Source organism: Drosophila kikkawai, chromosome 3L, assembly GCF_030179895.1.
Source record: "Drosophila kikkawai strain 14028-0561.14 chromosome 3L, DkikHiC1v2, whole genome shotgun sequence".
Taxonomy (NCBI): Eukaryota; Metazoa; Arthropoda; class Insecta; order Diptera; family Drosophilidae; genus Drosophila; species Drosophila kikkawai.
In genome coordinates this window covers 22,100,418-22,122,953 of record NC_091730.1, presented here as the reverse complement: position 1 = coordinate 22,122,953, position 22,536 = coordinate 22,100,418, and the positions used below count along the sequence as shown (strand labels likewise).

General features: G+C 39.2%; 1 protein-coding gene across 2 annotated transcripts; it reads right to left on the bottom strand.

Annotated features, from left to right (window-relative positions):
• Nucleotides 1-882: 882 nt before the first annotated feature.
• On the bottom strand, nt 883-22,326 carry LOC138927852 (band 7 protein AGAP004871-like). Of its 2 annotated transcripts, XM_070285756.1 has the most exons (9): nt 21,354-22,326; nt 18,462-18,497; nt 17,503-17,612; nt 16,902-16,974; nt 16,045-16,127; nt 7,590-7,793; nt 6,204-6,259; nt 3,847-4,027; nt 883-3,671 (listed from the first exon to the last, which is right to left on the bottom strand). In XM_070285756.1, the coding sequence occupies exons 1-9, from the start codon at nt 21,883-21,885 to the stop codon at nt 3,321-3,323; spliced, it is 1,626 nt and encodes a 541-aa protein (XP_070141857.1). In that variant the 5' UTR covers nt 21,886-22,326; the 3' UTR covers nt 883-3,320. The 2 variants fall into 2 exon arrangements, with proteins under 2 accessions (XP_070141857.1, XP_070141858.1); XM_070285757.1 differs by lacking the exon at nt 18,462-18,497 and having other exon boundaries at nt 21,354-22,325.
• Nucleotides 22,327-22,536: the final 210 nt, after the last annotated feature.

Sequence of the window (22,536 nt, the reverse complement as noted above, 5' to 3'; positions counted from 1 at the left end):
TTAAGGGATTTCTAAATTTATTAGCAAATAATAAAAGGCCATGTTGGGTTAAAATAACTTTTGGAACTTAAAAAGATAGTAAAACGACAAAACTGTCGCAGAATGATTGTAAACCTACACTAGTCGGCATAATTATTTTGACAAATGTGAATTTTTCATTAAAAGAATTCGTTTTTTTTAACTTTTTGCATAAAACTGATATAAACTTTAAAAACACTTAAATAATATTCCTTCATTGCAACCTAAAAAGATAAAAACAAATTGATAAATTATTATGATTTCATGTAGTGGCATAAGTATTTTGACAAGTACTTAGAGGTTAAAAAAAAACAAGTATAAAATGAAAGGTAATGTAATAATAAGGTAAAAGTTCAATTTTTTATCCTCTAGTCGCATTAATAAATTTTTGAAAGCTTCTCGGCACTAAATTTTTAAAATTTTGAGGATCTCTGAGGATACATATTTCTTATCGAAGGGAAATGGACTCAAATGTGGTTTCTTCGGGTTTTTTTTTTTCAACGAATATTTTATTTTGTTTTAAAAGAGGCTGAGATGATTTTAATAATATTTAAGTCTAGTCTATATTGGAACAGCCATAGAAAAGATATTAGCAGGCGAGCGTTGACTGAAGATTCGCTTAATGATCGCAAACATACTCGGAAAAGAGCGTTAAGTGAGCGAAAAGCGAGCGAAAAATTTGAAAATGTGCCAATTTAGGTCACAAAACTAATATGTTACCACCAATGCTCTATGGTACTTTATTTTAAGGCGCAATTTTTTGATGTCATAATATAATATATAATTTCAAATTATTTCAAATTAATATAATTATTTCAAATAACTTACCCAACTCTTTTATAAATTCAAACAATATTTAAAATCCATAGTTTTTTGTTTTTCGCTTTTTTGGATACCAAAAAAGTTGAATGAAATTTTGTATTTTATTGTTCCTTTTCGGGTTTAATACATGTATGTATATAGAATAATGAAATCGTTTTCGTTTAAAAATTGTTCAAAGGCAAAATTGTACATAATATGTAATTCGTTATGTTTTGTCTTGTATATGTATATATAATTAATGCAATAACTCGATTTAAATCCATGAAGTGCGCTAAAAAGTAAACGTTTCTGTGTTTTGCAAATGCACTTTGAGAGGACCGATTCTAATTCGATTTAGGTTAATTTTGCTTTATCCTTTTTGGGGGCTGGTGACTACTGACAAATGGATTAATGTATTCATTTTGTATTCGCTACTGCGACAGAGAAGGTCCTGCGAGATGTGTATATCCTATATGGGCGAATATATATGTATGTAGGGGATATATAACATATCCGCCTTGCATTTTGGGGTAAAACAGTTCTGTATAGTTTGGGCATATTCGCTATTTTTGTTTATTGTATGTACAATAAATTCGTATTACTCTTATTTATTGTTTGGCATTCGTATTTGGACCTACGAACGTTGCTCACTAACGGATTTGATCGTAAGGCTCCATATGGCAACCACTGGTCTCGGCCACAGTCGTCCGAGGGCTAGTTAATCGAACAAATCGGCTAGTATCCTGGGCAAACTCTAGTTGAAACAGAATAACAATTGAAGTAACTAGGAATCCGGGGTGTACTCTGCAATTTTTATCATCACATTTTATACACATGGTAATATTTCAAGTTATCAATATCAATATCGAATATCAATACCAAGACTTTAAAGTATTTTTACTTATGTAAGTGCGGACAACATTTTCTCTAATGTACATCGAGGCATAGCCGATCACGTTTTTATACATTCATATGCAAGAGCTAAGTATACAGCAATATATATTTAGAGTCATCCATAATTAACAGGGCAAACATCTTAAGGCTAAACATTTACAAAACGCTTCCATCAACTGTTCAAGGATGTCTATTATCTGCCCAAAGTAGGCCTGTATTCTAACCAGGTTAATCCATTTTAAAATGCTTTCATCAACTGTTCAATATGATTTATATAAATACTATGCGCCGGGCCCGTTTTCTTAATGCAGTTAATGTTCTTTGGTGTGATTAAAATAAATAAGAAATATGATGAATAATAATTAAACTTGACCTTGCCTTCGCTAAACCGTATAAAATAACTAAAAACATTCTAATTTTATTATTTTTTCAAAAATAAATTTATATCGAATGTTTCCTTCTTGATAATACTTTAACTGACTTTTAAGAAAACGGACGTTTTTGGAGTTACGAAAAAACAACCAAAAATAACAGAAACCTATGTTCATCTCAGTTTTTAGGTGTGAAAATACAAAACCAAACCAACCATTTTTGACTATATCGAATTTTTGAATTCAAGATTCTCAAAACTGGTTGGTTTTAGAATTTTCACCTGAGCGGCCATTGATTTAATTATGATATTTTGAATTATTAACTTGCGGAGTATTTACGATATTTCGATAACTGTCTAAATGTTATGTGCGAAGTTTTTTAGAGATTTTATTTTTTATTCATTTTGTATTTATCTTTTTCAATTGACAGGCTTACCTGTAATTTATATGTATATGCTGATTTTTTTTATATATTTATATATATACTGTGGTAAATTGCACCTTGCTAAGTCCTACGTATTATCTTTAGAATTGCATCCTCTGGTCGTAAAGCTACAAATATTAAACTCTATTTCTCGCCTCGTATGAAACTAGTCTAGGTTTGTATTTTCGTACCTATATGACCTCAGAATCCCAATATTATTAGTAATGGGGGCCTTCTTCCGGCGAACACATTCGAATCGCACTTATCGGTGTTATGAACTACATTTTTTTGATTCTCTTGAATCGTTGTTTCCGTTGGTTTTTATTTATGTAATTAAATGTTCTGCACAAACACTTGAATTCTATGGCTTATTAAGGGGTATCAATACGAGCAATTGGAAATAAGTAAAGAAACAAAATATTCCTGAAAGTGTTTGTGTTTCTAAGACTTTTATTAAGCTTTTATGATTTGGTACACATTAATTTATTATAAATAAAAAAAAGGACCGAAGAATACACTACAAAATGTGTAATAAACTAACAAAAATACTGCTGTTGGTTTCTTAGGGTTTTATAGTGCTAAATTTTAGCCTTGATACCCTGTAAGATACGTTCGAAGAATATACCGAGTATTTAGGCTTTTAGGTTGCAGTTTAAAATAATTAAGAACCCTTATAAAGCATTCTTTTGCTTTGTTTCTTAAGGTTTTTAAATTGAAAATTCTAAGCTTTGATACCCCGCAATTTCCTTTAGCTTTGTGCAGAGCATTTTCAATTCGACAAGGCCGAATCAATGTGATGAACTGAAGCGGATTTACATGGCGGATGAGATCTGCTGTCCCTGCTGATGCAGTTGTTGTTGCATTTGCTGAGGCGCTTGCTGCTGCTGCTGCGGCGGTTGTTGCTGTTGCTGCGGTTGTTGTTGCTGCTGTTGAATTTGCTGTTGCGGCTGCTGCTGATATTGTTGCTGGTACGGCTGCTGCTGATATTGCTGCTGTTGCGGTGCTAGCTGCAACGGTGGCGGTGTATTGCCAATCGCTGCCGCTGCTGCTGCCGCATTCTGCTGCGTTGTGGCCTCGTTGGTCTTCAGGAAATACGTTATCAAATCGATGGGCAGCGGGAACACAATCGTCGAGTTCTTCTCCGCGGATATGGTGTTGAGTGTCTGTGGAAAATCATGAATATTTAATATGTCAAGTTCATGATAAATTCATAAAGAGTAATGGTAAACTGTCCCCACTATGTGATATATATATTTTCTACTGCATGCACTTACACCATCCTTATCCTCTACTAAAACTTTTCCTGGAAAAGAATTAATGGCTATGTCAGTGACCTACCTGCAGGTAACGCAGCTGGAGGGCCGCCGGCGAATCGCCAATCACCTCCGACGCCTCGCGTAGTGCTCGAGATGCCTTCTGCTCTCCTTCGGCGGCGATGACTTTGGCTCGGGCTTCACGGGCGGCCTCTGCCTCGGCGGCCATAGCGCGTTGCAGTTGCACGGGCAGGCGCACGTCCTTGCTGTTCGGTCGATGGAGAAAATGAGATTAGCCAGGGGGAGGTTGGGATGAACGGGCAGATAGCGGAAATACCCGTAATTCGAAGCTAACACCATTTCTATTCTCACAAAATGCTCACTCACTGAGAGAAAATAACTATACATCAGTGGAGAGTGAAGTTTAAGAATTTTGTCTTGGAGAAAAAACTTAAAAATCATCTTGGGTCCCCTTATTTTGATAAAATTAAATTGAATCTTACCAAATAAGTATGTATTTTTTAACAAATTTACATTTAGGAATTAACTACTTCTTTCTAGCTAGAACCCGTTGAGAATTATAGTAAAATATAGGCGATATTTGAGCTGTGTTAAAAACTAACGGTTTCTGATGACTTCTTGTCTCTAACTAGATCTTTTATTTTCTTTTTCCCTTTATTAAATATTTTAACCAGCACATTTCTTCCAGTGTCCTTGGCAATTTCCATATTAAATTGTCTGCCATCAGACCGAAATGTGCGGAGCGACTGCTAATGTGCCTCGCAGCTCGGCGTAATGGCGCATCTTTAATTCGGCCGTCTCGCGGTCTCAGCCAGTATTTTTCACAGCCAACCAAGCATGGGGTTTAATTTATCAAAAAATATACAAAAGCCCTATTTATCTAAAATTTAAACGGAATAATATATGGCGCACAATTTCTCACATCATTTTATTGGCCATTTAAGGAAGTTGTTAAGCTTCTGATCAATTTTCATAACACAACCCAGGGAGCCAGGGCAATAATGCCAACGAAATGAAGAAAGGCAGATGCAGTAATGAAAAATTCAACAACTGCCATAAAATGAAACAGGCCAAGTTTGTGAGGGTTGTTGTGGGGAAATGGGAGTTGGTAAAAAGGTAGTAACAGCAGCAGCCGCCGCAGCAGCATAACCACAACAACAACCGTCAACGCGTCAAGTTGTTGCAGCTGTTTTAACATGGCCAACAGCAGCCGCTGCTACCAGCCGCCATATTTGAGGGCCACGCGGAAAAAACAGAGGCTTTAAACCAGGCTTGGTTTGAATTTTGAAGTTATTAAATAAGGAAATAACTCTATTTCACCCAAAAGAAATAATAGATTTATGCCTTGATTTGGTATTGTAAACTATAGAAATTTCATTAAGAATACCTCAAATCAACCATCATAAAGCTCCCTCTAATTGTTTCCCGTGCACATGTAAGCATTTGACGTACCAACGTCACACTTGGCGCAGCGAAACTGAAGCTGACAAAGTAGTAGCCACTTGCCCCCTGTGAGCGGCATATAATAAATTACAACAACGGGGCCCCGCTCGGTGACAGGACAGACAAAGAACAGCAGCCCACTCCCACATACACCCACACTTCTGGCCATCATCCAGCGTTATTGTTATTGTTGTGATAAATGCCCAGGAAAAATGGTAGAACAAATAGGCGACAGCCAACTCTACTGATGTGGCTGGCCCTCCTTGTCGCGGCTATGACAATGTTTGCGGGGCCACCGTTCTGGGAGCAGCCAATTTAGATGTTACATAAGCTGGCAAAAACTCAAGTCTCTGGTGGGTTTAGTCAGCAGAAAACAGGGGAGAGGATACCTGCTGGTTGGTTTGTCATAACGCAATTAGAAACTTTGGCAACTGGCGATGAATACTTGATTTTTCACCTGTACACCTTTGAGGTAAATGGAATTTGAAAGGATTTTACAGTGCCAAAAGTTAAATAAATAAGTTGGCAACAAATTTAGTCTCGGGAGAAAAGTGTTGGCAGGAATGGGAATAAAGGGTACTTTGGATTTTTAGTAAATATGGTTCTTTAAGCAAAGAATTTAGTGAAAAGTTTTTAGGATACTCTATTTAAATATATCTTTAAAAACAAACAAATATTAATCAGAAACCAAATTCACCATCAGCTAAATCTGAGATTCCCTAAACAGATTTTCACTCTCCTAAAACCAGGCTTAAAATACAAACTCCTTGAACCTAATCCAAGCCCTTACAGAAATCACATCGTAAGCAGCCGTAAAGCCAGAGCTCTCAGCATCCTTTAGAGCATATCATCAACTTCGACTGTAGTCGAGGCAAACCGTTTATAAAATTACTTTTATAGCTTGACATAGAAAGTTTTCCAGGTTGCCACTGCAACTGAGTGTGCTGCAGAGGGGGTTAAAAAAGCTGTGCTACTTACATTTCAACACGTTCAACTTTGATGCCCCAGGCATCGGTGGCTTCGTCGAGTTGAACCTGTTTATGATTGGACGCCAGGTGGTTGAGGTGTAGGTGAATGTGGATACGTTGGTTGGTAGTTGTTCAGTCGGTGGGTGGATGAGCCGTGTGAGAAATAGCAGTAAAAATACATTAGTTTTTGTTTACACGCGTTTTTCAGGTCGTTAACAGTTTTGTTTTTCGGTTTTCTGCTTTTATTTTCCCCCCTAGCTCCATGTGGCCACATTGTGTTTGTGGGTCGTGCAGCATCCTTGAAATGAGAAACTAAAAATGCAGCACTCGGAGGAGCGACGGAGCGAAGCCTCGGCAACTTGGCATTTTTCACATGTGCGCTTCGACGTGCTACCACCACCGCCGCCGCCTGATGCTGCTCGAGATTTTCGCCTGATTTTGAACTATTTTTCATATGGCATGAAGAATAAATAAATAAAACGATGCCGTTGCCAGGCATGCCTTTAGAATTTGGGTTAAGTTGGCAGCTGCTAAGATATGCGGTTCGCAACTTCTTCTACTCCTCCTCCCCGGCTGCCTATTTTCAATTTTGTGCAATGAAAAAGCACTTTGGCTCCGAGATTATTCTCATGCCGGGCACGAAGCTCGCTGTCTTTGGCAGCTGCTAAATTTCGCAATTAATATTTTCCAGCCTCTGGAGGAGTTTCACCGCAAAACTTTAAGGTTTATGCTGCATAATTAGGAGCAGCGACTTGAATGTCATCTGTCAGCAGAAGGAACTGGCAAAGTAGCTGCCTGGCTGCATTCATTTTCCATGCAGTTTGTGCACTGCGAGAGGGATCTTATAAACTCTAAAAGGGAGTTTGAAATGTATTTTTAGGTGGGAAATTACTACGGTTTTACTTTGACAGAAATACATGTCATTCTTATATTTTAGGACTTTTCGTCTTGGAAAACTCCTTGAAATTGTTAATCTCGCAATAGGAAAAATTCTAAATAAATATTTATAGCTCCACCTCGTTTTCTGATAACTTTTAAAAAACATTTAATGTCTGAAATCAGGAAGGATCGCAGGATCTTTTAGAAGTTTAAATTTTAGAATATTTCATCAGAAAACAATTGGCATTTATCTTTAAAAAAACATTAGGAATATTGGCTCTTGAAGCTGGGAAAGGCCAAAGGAGACCTTACAAAGCTTTGTACTTCATTTTCCCAACCAATTCCCCTTAACAAATTAATTTCCCAGTGTACATTTCTATTGTGTGTGTGGCAAGGCAACTAAGTAAATTAGAGGAAAAGCAGCTCGATGGAGTCACTGGAGCCGGAGCTGGAGCTCCTTGTCCCAGGCCGGGGCCAACTGGCAACTGGCAACTACTGTCAACTGGTTTGAACTCACCTGCATTGTGCCGGAAATCGTCATACGCTCGCTGAGTATCTCATGCAAATGCCGAGTTCCCATTGTGTTTCGTAGAGTAGTCTGTGCCAGTAGTCTGGTCGAATGGTGGGCATTCTCCACGTTCGCTATAGAGACCGTTGCATTTGATACGCGATAGTAAACCACTGCATCCACCGAAACCGTAACGCTATCCTTTGTGAGAACCTACAAGATGCAGTGGGGTTTTTTTTTTTTTGGTTTTTGGGGACACTTTGCTTGCTTTCTCTATTGTTCCTGCTATTGTTGTAGTTGGTCTGTAGTTATTTTTGTACTATATGTTTTATATAAATTCGCTTGTTATTGTTGCCGACAAAACGAATACAGACGTAAACAGAGATAGAGAGAGAGATGTGCGTATATACAGATAGACGCGCATTGAAAAATTTGCAATTCGTACACGAGTATATATACACATGTGGGTGGCACTATGGCACTATGGTGATAAGCTAAACATTTGTATCTGTATCTGTATCTGTATCGGTGGCCGTGCTGTGGCAGTGCTGTGCTGTGCACTTCGTAGCCAAGAGATAGTTGGAGAGAGAGGGTATAATGCGAATGCACTTGACTTGAACGGCGTTTGCTCGCTGCTCGCTGGCCTCTTGGCCGGGTCGGGTCGCTATTCTCTAATAGAACTAAGTGCAGGGAGTGCAAAAACTTTTGCCTCAGACCTCGGGACAGGAAGACAGACACACACACACACACACAAAGGCCGGGCTTCTTCCATTTTGATTATTGCATCTGTGACTGTGACTGTGCGTTTTAGCATTTGCATTTGCATTTGAATTTTTAGCTCTGGCTTTCGCGTGTGTGTTGTGCACATCCCAAAGTCCCAAAGTCTTTTCGCATTGTTTTGCATTCAGCGAACTTTATCCGGGGGAGACAGCGAGAGTTATATCCCAACCAGCAATTTGGGCTCGAGAGGGATCCGATCATCTGCGCTAAGGCGATTCGTGGAGCATAACCCAAGAGCTTGGGGGTTACAGTGTATAAGTTATAGTACAGATTGGGAGAGAGAGATAGATACAGAGCGAGTGGGGGCACAAATTATACAAGTACACGTGTAACGAACACAAATTATAAGCCGAAAAAGTAGGAAACTCAAGAGCGAATCAAACCAAACAACCAAAAGGCATTAAATCGTTTGTAGGAGATGTCTTATATATATATAAATCCTAGCAAGTTGTGGGGTGGCGGGTTAGGGCAGTGGTAGAGAGACAGATGTGACGGGGTCGTGGGCGGTTTATGTACACGTTCGGGCTCGGGATTATTCCCATCCACACCGTAAGTTTAGTGGGCCTGCCCCAATGGTGTCAGCAGCCTCGGTCCATGATGTTGCCCAAATCGAATTCTCAAATTTTTATTTTATTTTTCCTTTCTCCTTTGCCTTGGCCACAGGCCCTGCTCGCATAAGTTGGCTTAACTTATGCCAAAACTATCCCGCACAAGTGCATATATACATACATTGGCCAGAAAGTTGCTCCCTCGCTTTGCGCTTTATGACCTGCCCAAACATTGTTCGGCGCAGTCTAGACCGCTTTTTACGGGCCCTACAAAAGCGCTGGAGCTCTGTGGTGTCAATGTTGTTTAGTGTCATCGTTTCCACTCGGCCAGTTTCGAGGGTTTTACCATCATCTCTGCCTCTATGTGGGCGAACTTTTCGGAGGCATAGCAAATCTCTAGCAGTTTAGCATGAGAATCAACTGAAATGTGAGCAGCAACTGGAGGAGCTGGCACAGAAGTGTCTCTGTAAATCCAGTTATTTAAATTTATATAGTAAAAATCTTGTCCGGGGTTTCTCTGTTTATTTATAATAATTGTAAGAGGTACTTGATAAGCGTAGTTATTTTAATAGGAGTATATTTTTTAAATCCACTCAGGATTGAGTAACTAACTAAGTTATATTCAGCAAAGGGAGTCTATCTTATTTTATATTTTTATATTCAAGAAGACTGAAAAGTTATCTGTTAACTTAGCTACTAATTAACAAAGAATTTAAAATTTTAAAATTTCTTCAACCGCACCACAGTGCGTATACTTGATATTTTTAATCATAAGACCAAAAGTAAGCTAAATTTTGTTTTCTACTTTTTGGTTTCTACTTTTCCAAGTGTTTCTTGTGCTGCTAATAAAGTATTAACCTCTTTTGCTGTGCCTTAGCTGGCACTAAAACCATAAAGCTGCTGTTTATATTCCGGGCCAACAGTGCGTATGATTACTTTTTAAGGGAAACCTTTGAGCCGTTGCGATTTGTGTGCCCTCCATTACGATGAATGATGGCTTTTGCTTGTTCAATTTAGCTAAAACAAATAATCGACAAATTCAATTGCATTGCATTGTGTGTGCTCTGCTCTATTGAAATGCATCATCAAGGACCTTCGCTCTGCATACCTTGGCATAATCATGCACGACTCGACGACTCACTTTATTATGAAAGCCGGGCGAACATGGACAGAGCCCTAAATCAATTTGGCTAGAACAATGGCTTATTATTTCCCCAACAATAGTTGCTAGGGCGGGGCGGTTTGTGGGTGGCAGTTGGGCGCTGGTTTTGTTCTGAGTATGTGTGTGTGTGCAGTGTGTAGTGAGTTGGGTCCTGGATAAGTCTTGCTTGTTCATTGCATTTTACAGTCTGAATCGAGGAAATACAGCATTGAATGAGCATGGCAACGGGTCAATAGAAACGTTGAGGAATCAATGATGAAATCATAGAAGTGGAAGGTGGAAGTGGAGCTGGAGGTGGCTGTGGTGGAGGTGGTGGTAAATGAAATGAAAATGAAAATGAAAATTCCAAACGATAGTTCATACACACTGCATATTTATACACTGTAACGCCTAAACTAATGAGTTTTCAATTAAACATAATTAGGTTACTTATTACAATTTGCACAGTTGATGCTGGGAATGTGTCAGCACTTGGGTCAACGATATTGGTTTCAACTGAAAATATCTTTGATTTGGTAGTTGGTATTTGGTATTTAGTATTTAGAGTGACAGAGAGAGAGAGGCAGAGAGACAGAGAAAGAGTCAGAGTAAGATTTATAGAGAGAGAGAGAGAGAGACAGAGTCTTTGTGGGGGGCCCTCACCCATCTGTTCTGGTTTGTCATGGTTTTTCACATCTCCGAAGCTATGGACTATATATCGTATCTATGGGGCAACTACTGATGCTGTGATGCTGGGACTAGCTATGGCTATAGCTCTAGCACTTGCTACTATACATCATTACAGTTATACGATAGTTACAATTACAGAGTTACGATTCTAACGCGATCGCCATTTTGGCTTTACTCGTTTTAGTCTAATGCTCTCGCTTTTAACTTGGCTTTATTCGGCCTGCATGCGTGCAGGAGTTGAGGTTGAGTTGAATTTTGTTACCACGTTTTAACAGCCTAAACCACGCAAAACACACATAGATGAACTCGACATGGGTTGCTTTTGCTCATTTCGTTTGCTCAGATCGGCACAGCGATATATGTGCATACATATTCGCCGTGGTGCGGATATATATATCGCATATATGCAATGTGCTTTCTTGCTAGCATTTCTTGCTTTTTTGTTTATTGAGGGGGAGTGCGTCCTTTTTGTCGCTCGTGCTCAAACAAATCAAATTGTAACGTTTAATTAGTTTAGTTAGTTGTACACAATACAATACAATAATTGTTGTTGTTCTTCTTTTTTTGGGGGTTGGTGGGGGGTGGTTTTTGGCGATATGTTTTTGTTTAACAAAAACTAAAAGCGTGTGTAAACTAAACGACAATGTTCGACGATGTTTGTGTTTGTATGTATTTCTGTGTGTGCTTTGAGTGAGTGTGTGTGACGGTGGTGTTTTATTGATTCTCTGAATTTTTATGCATTAGTTTTGGCTTTTGTTTCCGTTTTCCAGTACTTAAGTTAGACCAACATTGGGTAAACATTATCTGTTGCTAGTGTTTGTTTTCGTTTATGGTTTTGTTTTGTATTTTCTTTGGTTTTTCTTTTGGTTTTTCGTTAAAGACAGTTAGAAAGCTTTTTAGAATAGACATTTATGGAAATATATATTTAGCATGCTCTCAAAAATTATTTGAACGCTTAACCGAGGGGGGAGAGTGGGGGTTTTTTATATCAAATAAGTGCATTTCGGTATTTTCTATATATTTTTTTTTATATATATTTTATGTTGGTGTGAGGGTTTTTGCTTTGGTTTGTTGGTTTTTCTGTTTTTGGTTCCGGTTTCTTTTGTTTTATATATGGAAAAACAAACTGTTTTGCTAAACAAAACTTACATAGCTCAAAAACAAAATCAATATATATGTTGGTATATATATATATAGAGAGAGATAGAGACAGAGAGAGGTAGTACATATATATAAATAGAGTTATATATAGAGCGTGGGTTAGATAGAGAGTCAGATAGAGACAGAGACATAGAGATAGTTAGAGAGAGAGAGATAGAGAGACGGTGGGAGAGATCGGTTTTTGGTGGCTGCTTAGCAGGAGAGTGAGCAAGACAGTCATAGACAGCGAGAGAGAGAGATAGATAGATAGTCTGATTAAAAGTTAATTTTTGGTTTTTGGTAGCTTGTGTGGGATTTTTGGGGTGTGCATTGAAGGGAATTATCTCTTGGGGGTTCCACTTGCATTTCTGTTGCATACTTTTAAGCTACGCAAGACCTTGGGTTTTTTAAATTTTGATTGTGTGTGTGTGTGTGTATCTGTGTGAAGTTCTTGGTGGTGTGAGTGCTGCACCCTGTGTTCAGTGAACAAACATTTGACATTCATTTCTTCATCACAGATAGAGACAGACATGGAGTGACAGTGACATATAGAGAGAGATAAAGATAGAGAGAGACAGCGATAGAGGGGGTGAAGAAAAGGGAGGGCTGTGTGCGTGTGTGTCTGAGTGAGAGGGAGACAGAGAGCCAATGCGTAATGGTACAGTTCTTTAGTGGTTTTGCCCCGCCCCCGCCCACCAATTCGATATATACTTTATAATTTCCATATTTTTTTTATGTGATGCTCGGCTGAACACAGAGAGCGAGACAGATAGATAGATAGACAGAGAGAGTTAGAATTTTCAGTTGATATGCATTCTTTCACTTTTGCTTTGATATTTGACTGTTTTATTTTTTCTTATATTTTGGGTTTTTGTTTCATTTCTAATTGCAAGAGAGACAATCAGAGCTTTAACTATGCAAATTGTAATAACTGGAAGTTAATGTTCAAAAGACATCAAGAACTAAATACGATTACGATAACGATTACGATACGATATTCAAAATGAAATGCTCGATTCAACTCAAAAAACAATAACAAAAAAAAAAGGAAACCAAAGATGAAAGTGAAACGAAATGATGCGCCAAAAAATCGCATTTCGTATGCACTTAAAGGGAGATTTTGTTTGGGCGATAAATGTGTGTGTGTGTGGAGTCTGAGATTGTGTGTAGTTGCTGTGTGTGTGTGTGTGAATAATAACAACGTCAACGAGAAGATGACTGAGCGGGCTTTGCTTGTTTTTTTTTTTTGTTCATCCGAGGGCATTGCCGCAGTGGCCTTCATGCGATTTACACAAAAAACCGAACAAACTCAAATGGAACACGAAAATGCTGGCGGAATTCGCAGATATACAAGAAAAAAAGGACGAAAAAAACAGAGGAGAAAAATATATATTGAGGGGGTTTATACAGAAACTGAATAAAACTGTATTTTGGCTTTTCGGTTTGCTGTGTGTGTTGTGTGTTTGTATGAGTTTGCTCCACGTGACGTCAGCAAGATGGTGGGAAAAAAGGCTGGAAAGGCCAGCGAATTGAAATCGAACCATCGTTACACCATTACTTCTATCTTAAATTCACTTTTGCCATCGCTTTTCATTTCATATTTCATTTAAGTCTGCCAAGCGAACAATGAAATATGTTCAGGTAAAAATGAGAAATGTGGGGGGGTTTTGCGATAAAAGATCAGGTAAGCGAACTAAAGACTTGTCCGGAGAAAATTCCCAAAATAAATGGAGCGCGTATCTTGATGAGACTCCTGTATGTGTCTGAGTGTGCGTGAGTGTGGAAAGGTGAGGCTGGTGTGTGTATGTATGTGGGCTGCATCTGTGAGTAGTGGTTGAGTGCACACCAATGGCAATAATAATAAAAATCTGCAACATTGTTCAACTTTCAATACGACAACAAGTACCATACACAAAGTATTTAAAATATATGTATATAGAGTTTGTATATATGTATGTTTGATATATAGGATACAACAAAGTCTACCAACAACAACAACAACAACAACAACGAGAGGAGGAGTATAGAGAGAGCAATTGATTCAGAGTGTGTGTTATGATGTGAGTAATGCGTAGGAGAGAGTGTGAGTGCGGTTTAGTCGTAGGAACCGCTATTAAATAAACCAAAATGGAGCCTCTCAGAAATAATGGAGTTTCAAAATTAAATGGACTTCTGAGAGAGTAAATATTTTGGATTATAAAATTTGGATGCTGCTGCTTTTTCTTTTGTTGATTAAAAGTAATGTTTTGAAATTTTAAGTTATGTGGTTTTTCTTTTGGTAAATGATTAATTTTTTGTAATATTTCGTTGTTTTTTTCAAAACCCTGGATATTCGTTTAATTTTTCAAATTTTAATATATTTTATTTTATTTTTTTTTGATTAATTTTGAAGATAGCTAATTTAAATTAAATTAATTTAAATTTTTTACCAGAAATAAAATTTTAGGTTTGAAACAACTTTTTTTATAGTGTATACAGAGAAATTTGTTTTTAAGGAAAATATATATTTTATTTAACGCTTTTAATTTTGTTGTTGATGATGCTGTTTTCTTTTGTTGGTGGTTTTAGAAAGCAGGTTTCTTAGCTGGATTGTTTTTTTTTAAGGGGGAAAAGGAGATAGTTATGTTAAGAGATACAGATAGTCATAGACATAAGATAAACGAGTACATAGAGAGAGCAGGAAGACACACAGATATAGAGATAGATAGTGAGACAGACAGAGAAAGAGACTGCAAGAGAGGCTGCAGCAGGAAGAAACACGGTTACGCAGAAAGAAAAGAAAACCAAAACCTTAAAGAAAAGAAAAGACAAGAAACAACGAAGGGGAACCAGAAAATAGAAACCAAAAGTAAACACCGTGACATGCGACGACAACAACAGCAACAACAGGAACAACCAGAGTGGGGAGAAAGAGCACAACAACAAAAAAAAAAAGTGGATAAGAAACCGGGGGGGCGAGGCATAAGTCAAAGAAAGAGAAACGAAGAAACAGAAAGAAAACGTTGCGTATGCGTAATTCACGCTCCAGTTGCGTGTCCTGTGGCCGTGTGTCTGTGTGAGTGTGTTCCTGTTCATGTCAGAGTTTTGGATACACAGAGAAAAAAAAATAATACTATTCAGGATACAAAACTCTTTAATTTAGAAATTCAAATTTGTTTTTTCACTAAATAAATATTACTAGATTTGAATTTAATCTATCTGATTTTAAAAGACTCTTAAAGTCAGATTATTTTTAAGTTGAGAAAGAACAGTGCAATTAATATCTGTTATAAGTNTTATTCATAGCAATAAATAAATTACATGGAAAACGAAAAAAAAAACTGGTTTTGTATATAGAAAATAACCCTGCTTTTACTTAAAGGTTAAGGACCTTTTTCCAAATAAATCTTTCTATCTCTGCGATTCCATTTGAATGTAAACACAAAATTTATCTATCTGCGGCCGAGAAGCTCAACGTTATTTAAAGATTTATGCCATGAATAAATCATTCTTAAATCACGAATTTTTGCTCCTTGAATTTTTAATTTTTTTCTCCGTGCATGTGTGCGGTTGGTGTGCATGTGGGGGTGTCCTGTCAGCAGAATCAACACACAACAACTCGGATTTTCCGGCAATGTTCAGCGAAGCTTCTCTGGCGGATTCCGCCAACAGGACCAAAAAAATCTGTGCCTGTCTGTGTGTCTACGTGTGAGTATCTGTGTATCTGTGGGTTTCTGTATCTGTATCTTTTTTTTTTTTTTTTTTTGACTAACTCGAAACGGAAAATGCAACTGAAAAATACACATATACATATATATCTATAGATATAGATATATGTACATCTGGTTAGCAAACGTGTTGGCTGGAATAACTTGTGGCAAAAGCTAAAAGTTTAATTGGTTTCTGCTTTACTTGGCATAGTTTTTTGTTTCTTTTTTTTTTTTACTTATTTAAAGTTTTGTCATGTGTGAGGGGGGCTTTTTGAAGTACATAAACTAAACGAATTTCGCATTCTTACTGCTCCGCTGGGCAGCAAAAACACACTGATAGTAACAACAACAACAATATCGAAGAAAAGGCAGCAGCAGCAGCAGCGGCAGCTGTGACTGCAACCGCTCTGCTTGGCCCTGCTCTCCAGCCGGAACTGGGCACCGGAAGTGGCACCGGAACCGGAGCCGGAACTTACCTCCTGCGGTGGCACATCGTAGGTTCGGGTACGCAAGTCCACTCGGGCATAGGAGTCGATGCAGGGCAGGATGAAGAAGATACCTGTAATTACGGCCAAGATGCATTACACTCTCGTTTTGGTATACAGCGAAAAAAAACACTAGTCAGCATGGGGTATATTTTTACAAGAATTTTCTGTTGAAATTAACCTAAAGTAGGGACAGTAGTAAAGTATTATATATATTCTGAACCTGGTTTAAAGGGGTTATTAACAATTTAAATTTAAAGGATAATTTAAATATAATCGAAAAGAAATCAAAATTTCGATACATTGTTACTTAACGATATTTTCCTTTTAATCGAATAATATAATAAACATTTTTCTATAATATTTTTTGATATTCCGAATTTCGCTTTATCTAATGTACATACATTTTTGATATATTATATCGGACCTTTCTCTTTGATTTTATCCTGCTCTCGATAGTTATGCTTTAAAATTTAAAATTTAAATAATATAACCTAATTTTGTTATATGAAAAAATTATAAAAAAATTAAAAAGCTAAGCTTATATGCTTTTCAAAAAAGTTTCCTCAGTCCCAAGTTTTGTAGACTAGTGTTCTCTGACTGTGTCAGAACTTCGCCTCGATTTGCCTAATCTCTTCCTCCCTGGGAATGGGAGCGCAAAAGCAGAGCACACGGACACTGAGGCACTGAGGCCGCCCTTAGAGTCGCTAATTTGGAGCAAGTGCAGCAATTAACACAAATTCTTGTCGCCAGCAAGCGGCACTAAAATTTGCATAGAATCGTTACCCTGCTGCTCACCTGCGCCTGCACTTGCACCTGCACCTGTCGCTTATGCACTGAGTACTCACCTGGGCCCTTGGCACCACCCTGCATGAGGCGACCCAAACGGAAGATAACCGCGCGCTCGTACTCCTGCACCACCTGGAAAATGTGGCACGTGAGTGAAATGTTCGTGAAATGAAATTGAAACTCGAAGGATTACAGGAAGGAGGTGGAGTTTAAAAATTAAAAAAATACCCTGGGAGCGGTTACTAGCATTGTAATAGGTCAGCTAAGTACTAGAAAAATGATTTAAGAAATACATTTTAAAAGCTAAATTAAACAATATTGAAAATAATGAAATTAATTAAGTAGTTTTTTTTTTAAATATTGTCAAAAACATATTTTATAATAATAAAATACAAAATATGATATAAACGTATTACAAATAAATATGAATAATAGTACAAAATTAGGTAAATTATTAAAACTACTTTTACCTTTCTTATAAAAAAAAAAAAAAATAATTAAAAATGCAAGAACAAAATGAAAACAGATAACAAAAAAATATTCTGAATGCAAACTAAACTTAGCTAGAGGTTTTCAAATATATTGTTAATCAAGAACTAATTTCAGAGAAGTGGAATAATAATGATAATAATTAATAATTAATTAGTTCATATTGCTTACCTTGAAGCACACGAATAGACTGAATGGTAACGTCATTATCACAAGTGCCACGGATAGAAATATTAGCAATTTTCCGCATGTTGATGCCTTATCGCTGATTTCCTCGTCCGCTGCGAGAGAACGTGGCGAGAAAACGGAAAATGACTTATAGATACATATAGCATGGCTAGATGGAATCAAGTGCTCAAAGCAAATGCTGCAAATTAAGGCTTAAGCTATAAATTCGTTCGTATTTTACTCGCTTTCCTCTTGCACAGCCTGTAACATGAATAATGCGCGGAGCGTTGGCTTTGGCACCAAGGAAAAAAAGTACAGAAAAAAGTCTTAAACGAAAGACCTCCGTTTGGCGCATACAAAAATCGCAGACAGAATGTCGGAGAAAAAAAAGAAAAGAAAATACTGCTGAGCCGGAAAAAATGCGACAAAAACGGAACGGGCATTCTTCATTACGAAACTCGAATTTTTCCTTAAAGTTTAGCCAAAAATTGAAGTTGCTGCCCGAGAGAGAGAGAGAAAAAGATGTGGGCAACAAGTCGCCCATTTCTGCTTATTGATACTTGAGATGCGCCATCATTTCGATGGCCTCGTAAAAGTCAAAACGTTGGTCCTTTGGGGAGCCTGGAAAAATCTGTAGCATACTTAGGTGCGCTCACCGAACAACAAAAAATATTTGGAAAAATACGTTTACATTTATAGAGAGATAGATACAGGCAAACAAGGAGTGTGCATATTTAAATGAAACATCTTAGCAAATACTCGTAGATAGATATAGTTGATAGATAGAAGAAGAAGATATAGATATAGGCATAGTTATAGTTTATAGTTTAATCATGTAACGAGTAAAAAAGTAGCTTTGTGTTGTATCTGTTTCTGTTTCGTTTTTGATTTTTGGCTGTGGGATGTGGGGATCTTTTTCTGTTTTTGACAAAGGGTTTCTGTTCCAAATTGGTGCGACTTACAATAGAGAAATCCATGTGAATGTTTTGCTTGTGTATCTGCAAGAATACGATAAATCGAATAACAGAGAGAAATTAATCGGGAATGCATATCGGCTCAATCATGTGGTTGTCTGGGAGCTGGTTCTTGTGTTTGTCTTAATCCTGTGATCCTTGCCATGCAGTTCTTTTTGGGGTTTACATTTTCTTTTTTGGGTTAATAGCATGCTTCGACGAACTACGAAACTGAAAACGAGAAACTGTCAACTGAAACTAACTATAACTACACAACCGAAGGCGAAATCATAAATTATTCATGCAACACATTTAAATGCTGTTTACGCGTTTGTTGTTTGTCTGCCTTGTGGCACTCGGTGTTCGGTGATTGGTGTTCGGTTTTTGGATTTTCCGACTGCTGCTGGCTTTTTCCGCTTTTCGGTTCGTTGCCAGCTGCAACGGCAACTGCTGGCAATTAGCGGCACAGTTTGCATTTCAGTTTCAATTACAGTTCATTGAAAAGTTGCCACAATGCCAACACCCAGCAACGACGACGTCAGCAAAGTGTTTTTAACGAGCTCTCACCCGCACACTCTGGGCACTCCATACACACACCCCGCACACTGGCACACACACACACACTCTCACAGACACAACATGAAAGGCGACACTGGAAAAAGGAAAACTTTGATGGGCGAATCCTGGCTGGATCCTGGCTAAGCCAACAAGCTGCCAAACATTCAAGGAGCCTCCAGGCTCCCGCCTTCTACCTCCTGCCACCTGCTGCCCTGCCACCTTTCCTGCTTTCCCCTGCCTCCTCCTTGGCCGCAGCAAACTTTTATTGAAATTGATTTCGAAATAATTGCGATTTGAATGTGCCGGGGCAGAATCCGAGAGCGGGGGGAAGGGCTCTATCAAGATGAAAGGCTTTCTGGATTTGCCAGCAACGCTTCGGGGCGCAGTGACCGCAGATCTAATAGATTTATAGCTAAATGGCTCCCATAAAAATGATAAAAGATAGCAAAATGGGACACAGCTCAAAATGTAATTAGGTGTGTGGGTGCTTTTTTTCAACCTTAATTGCCTCGGCTTAAGTCTTTTTTTTTGCAGGATTTAAATCGAATTGAAAGTAAAACAATTTGAAACTCTTTAAGGGTACCGAGGGTTTTTTTTATATCGAAAGATACCACAGATATCTGTAGTAATTTTACAACTTTTAAAAGTTGTTATCCAAGTATTCTAGGTAAGCATTCTCTTTTGCATACTTTTACCCTTTTGTAAAGCTATTTAAGATATAAGAATAATTTTGTAAGTTGAAAATAAACAAAACATCAAATAAAACCCATTTAACAAAATAAAATTCCAATTTTATCATGATCTAAGGTTTTATTTCACCTTAAAAAATCATTATAACATGCTTAGGTGTTTTATTTAAACTATAAAGATGTTTTGTTTCCGTCTGATAACGTCACAACTTCATCGCAACAGAAAATGTCACGACAACTTTAATAGCTTTGCCCAAAGCTTTTCCAATGGAAAATATCCATAACTGTGCACTGGGCATAATAAAAAGCTGAAAACAAGCTAATAATTGCTGTTTTTAATAGCTTTTGCTGGAAAAAGGTGGCCATTTCAATAAACAATGTCTAAAACACGGTCAACTTTCACAGCACGGTTATCTGTAGCCCAATTGATCGCTAATAAATATTTGAGCAGTGCCACTGCAAACAGCACTTGGCTGCGGGTTATTTAATTTTTGTTATTCCAATTGTGTGTGCCTGTGTGTGAGTGTTGGCCAAAGGAAAAGCCAGCAAAAAGTGCTGAATTTACCTTAATGTACAATCTCGGAGAACAATGTGTGGTCATAATTTTTTAATGACCAGCCAGCGGCTGTCCGGCGGTGTTCCATCTCTCGCTCTCGCTCGCCCGCGTGAGCTCCAGCACCACCCACTCGCTCAAGGCAACCCGCTCAAATACCACCCATACTCTGCCACTACTCACCCCCAGCCCCCGCACCACATCAACGCATACGTCAGAGGCAGCCCCTGGCAAAAAGCTTTGCTCTGGAAAATGGGTCAGCTCGTTGTTGCTTTTGGTCCTGCTTTCAACTCCCAGCTCCCAGCTCCTGCTCCTGCTTCTGCTGGTGTTGCTGTGTGCGCTGTTGTTGTTGTTGCTGTTGTGTTATGCCCGTGCTCGTATATAAGTTAAAGCAATTCCTGATTGAATTTTGCATGGGAAATGCGAAAGGAAAGACTATCTGCCCCGACACCTCGCCTCGTCCTTAGCTGCCACTGAAAATCCTTTTGTCGGTCCTAATGAAGCGATTAGCATGCATGTGAAATGGCCCACAGATATATCAACATTTATGTACACCTAACCCGATTAAACAGAGATACACACACAGCCAGTTGGCATCAAAAGATCGAAAGAAATGGGTGATTTTTCTACACTTTCTGTAGGTTATTAAATCAAAGAAATATTCTTCTTAAAGCTAAGAAAATTATGGTTCTAGGGAGTAAAATATCGAAAGTTTGAAAGCATTTTCTATTTTCTATAGCTTTGCTCGTGGAATTTCCATATTATTTACACAAATTAGGGAAAACTATTTCATAAACTATCAAGTTTCATTAAGATTTGAGAGTTATTTTCTTGGGTTTTAGCAGGACTCTCTTATCCTTTCGATCTTCTCATGGACTGTGTGCAGAATGTGTGCGAGAAAAAAGAAAGTTTCGTTCAAAAAAACATATATACAAAATCCAAATTGCGTCTTCTCGAATCAATGTCGCTAGTCGATGCAAAGCGTTTGGTTTATTTTTTGGTTCTTGGTGGTGTTTGGGTCCTTGGAGACCGCGCAACAAGTTCAGCCAGCCTACAGTGCACACTCTCCATGAGCCACCAGGACGTCTAGGATGAGCTCACCTCGTCGCGCCTCGGCTCGGTGGATGGCCTGCTGCTGCTGCGACTGCTGCATCAGCGCATGATGGCTGTGTGGCAGCTGCTGCTGCTGTGGTGGTGCCATTAGCTGCTGCTGATTTTGCATTTGCTGCTGCGGCTGCTGTTGGTGATGGTCGCGCTGCTGCAATTGCGGCAACTGCTGCTGCTGCATCTGCTGCTGCTGCAGCGGCTGCTGCGTTTGCTGCTGTTGATGCAGTTGCATGGTGGCATTAACGGGCAGCGGCGATGAGGCTGCATTGCTCTGCTGGTGATGATGCAGATGAAGGTCACGATCCCGCTCGCGCTCACGCTCCCGCTCTCGCTCCCTGTCCCGATCCCGCTCCCGATCCCGCTCTCGATGATCGGCCGATGGACTGGCCGTGGTGGCCGCCGGCGCTGGCGATGCAAAGGTGCTGGTACTGGTGCTGGCCACCTGGCGGGCGGACTGGTGGTGGTGCTGCTGCTGGCGGTGCAGCTGGTGGTCCCGGTGCTCCATGTCCATCATCGAGTCGGGCATCAAGCCGCGCTCGCAAAACGACGCCAGTGCGATGGTTGTGGCTGGCTGCTTCAGCTGGTCAATCGGAGTGGATTCCGGCCTTATCCCGGCCTTATCTCTGGCGCTCAGTCTCAGTCCAGGTTGAGCATCTCACTAGCTCTGTTCTTTTCGCACACGCACACGCCACTAACACTGTCGCGAACACGGTTATGGGTACACAGTCAAGACACGCACACTCGCACACACTCACTACGGTGAGCTAGTTTTCCTAGCTGTGTCCATTTCCCACTCGGCTCGGTGTTACACTCAGCTCGGCTCGACTCCTCTCGGTTCCTACCCAGCTCCTGCTGTCCTGCTGTCAGCTCGCTCAGAATCCAACTGAAAGTGCGCCATTAGCGAGCATCCTTTTATATACTTGCTTGTCCCGAGGAGGAGCTGTTAACCAGAGAGCTTTGGCTCTCAACTTTGTTATCACCAGGCTGGCCGGATCGAAGAGCTTTCCTCTCCCTCAGCAGCAGCGTTAGTGCAGGCTGCAGGTGCAATCGAGAGCAATCCGCAGGAGATGCAGTCCGCTCCCGGCAGCTTTCACCTTTGCCATATTCCCTGCCAGCTTGCACTGACCTTGCGCACTCCCCGACACATTGGTCCTGGCTGGAACTTCAGGAACGAAGC

What these genes read in the sequence shown, in the direction of transcription:
- LOC138927852 (XM_070285756.1), bottom strand. Translation starts at nt 21,885, where the DNA reads ATGCCCGACTCGATGATGGACATGGAGCACCGGGACCACCAGCTGCAC. An exon ending in CCGAGCCGAGGCGCGACGAG is followed by an intron (nt 18,498 to 21,353) that starts GTGAGCTCATCC and finishes GTATTCTTGCAG; the next exon opens with ATACACAAGCAAAACATTCA. An exon ending in GGGTGGTGCCAAGGGCCCAG is followed by an intron (nt 16,128 to 16,901) that starts GTGAGTACTCAG and finishes CCGTAATTACAG; the next exon opens with GTATCTTCTTCATCCTGCCC.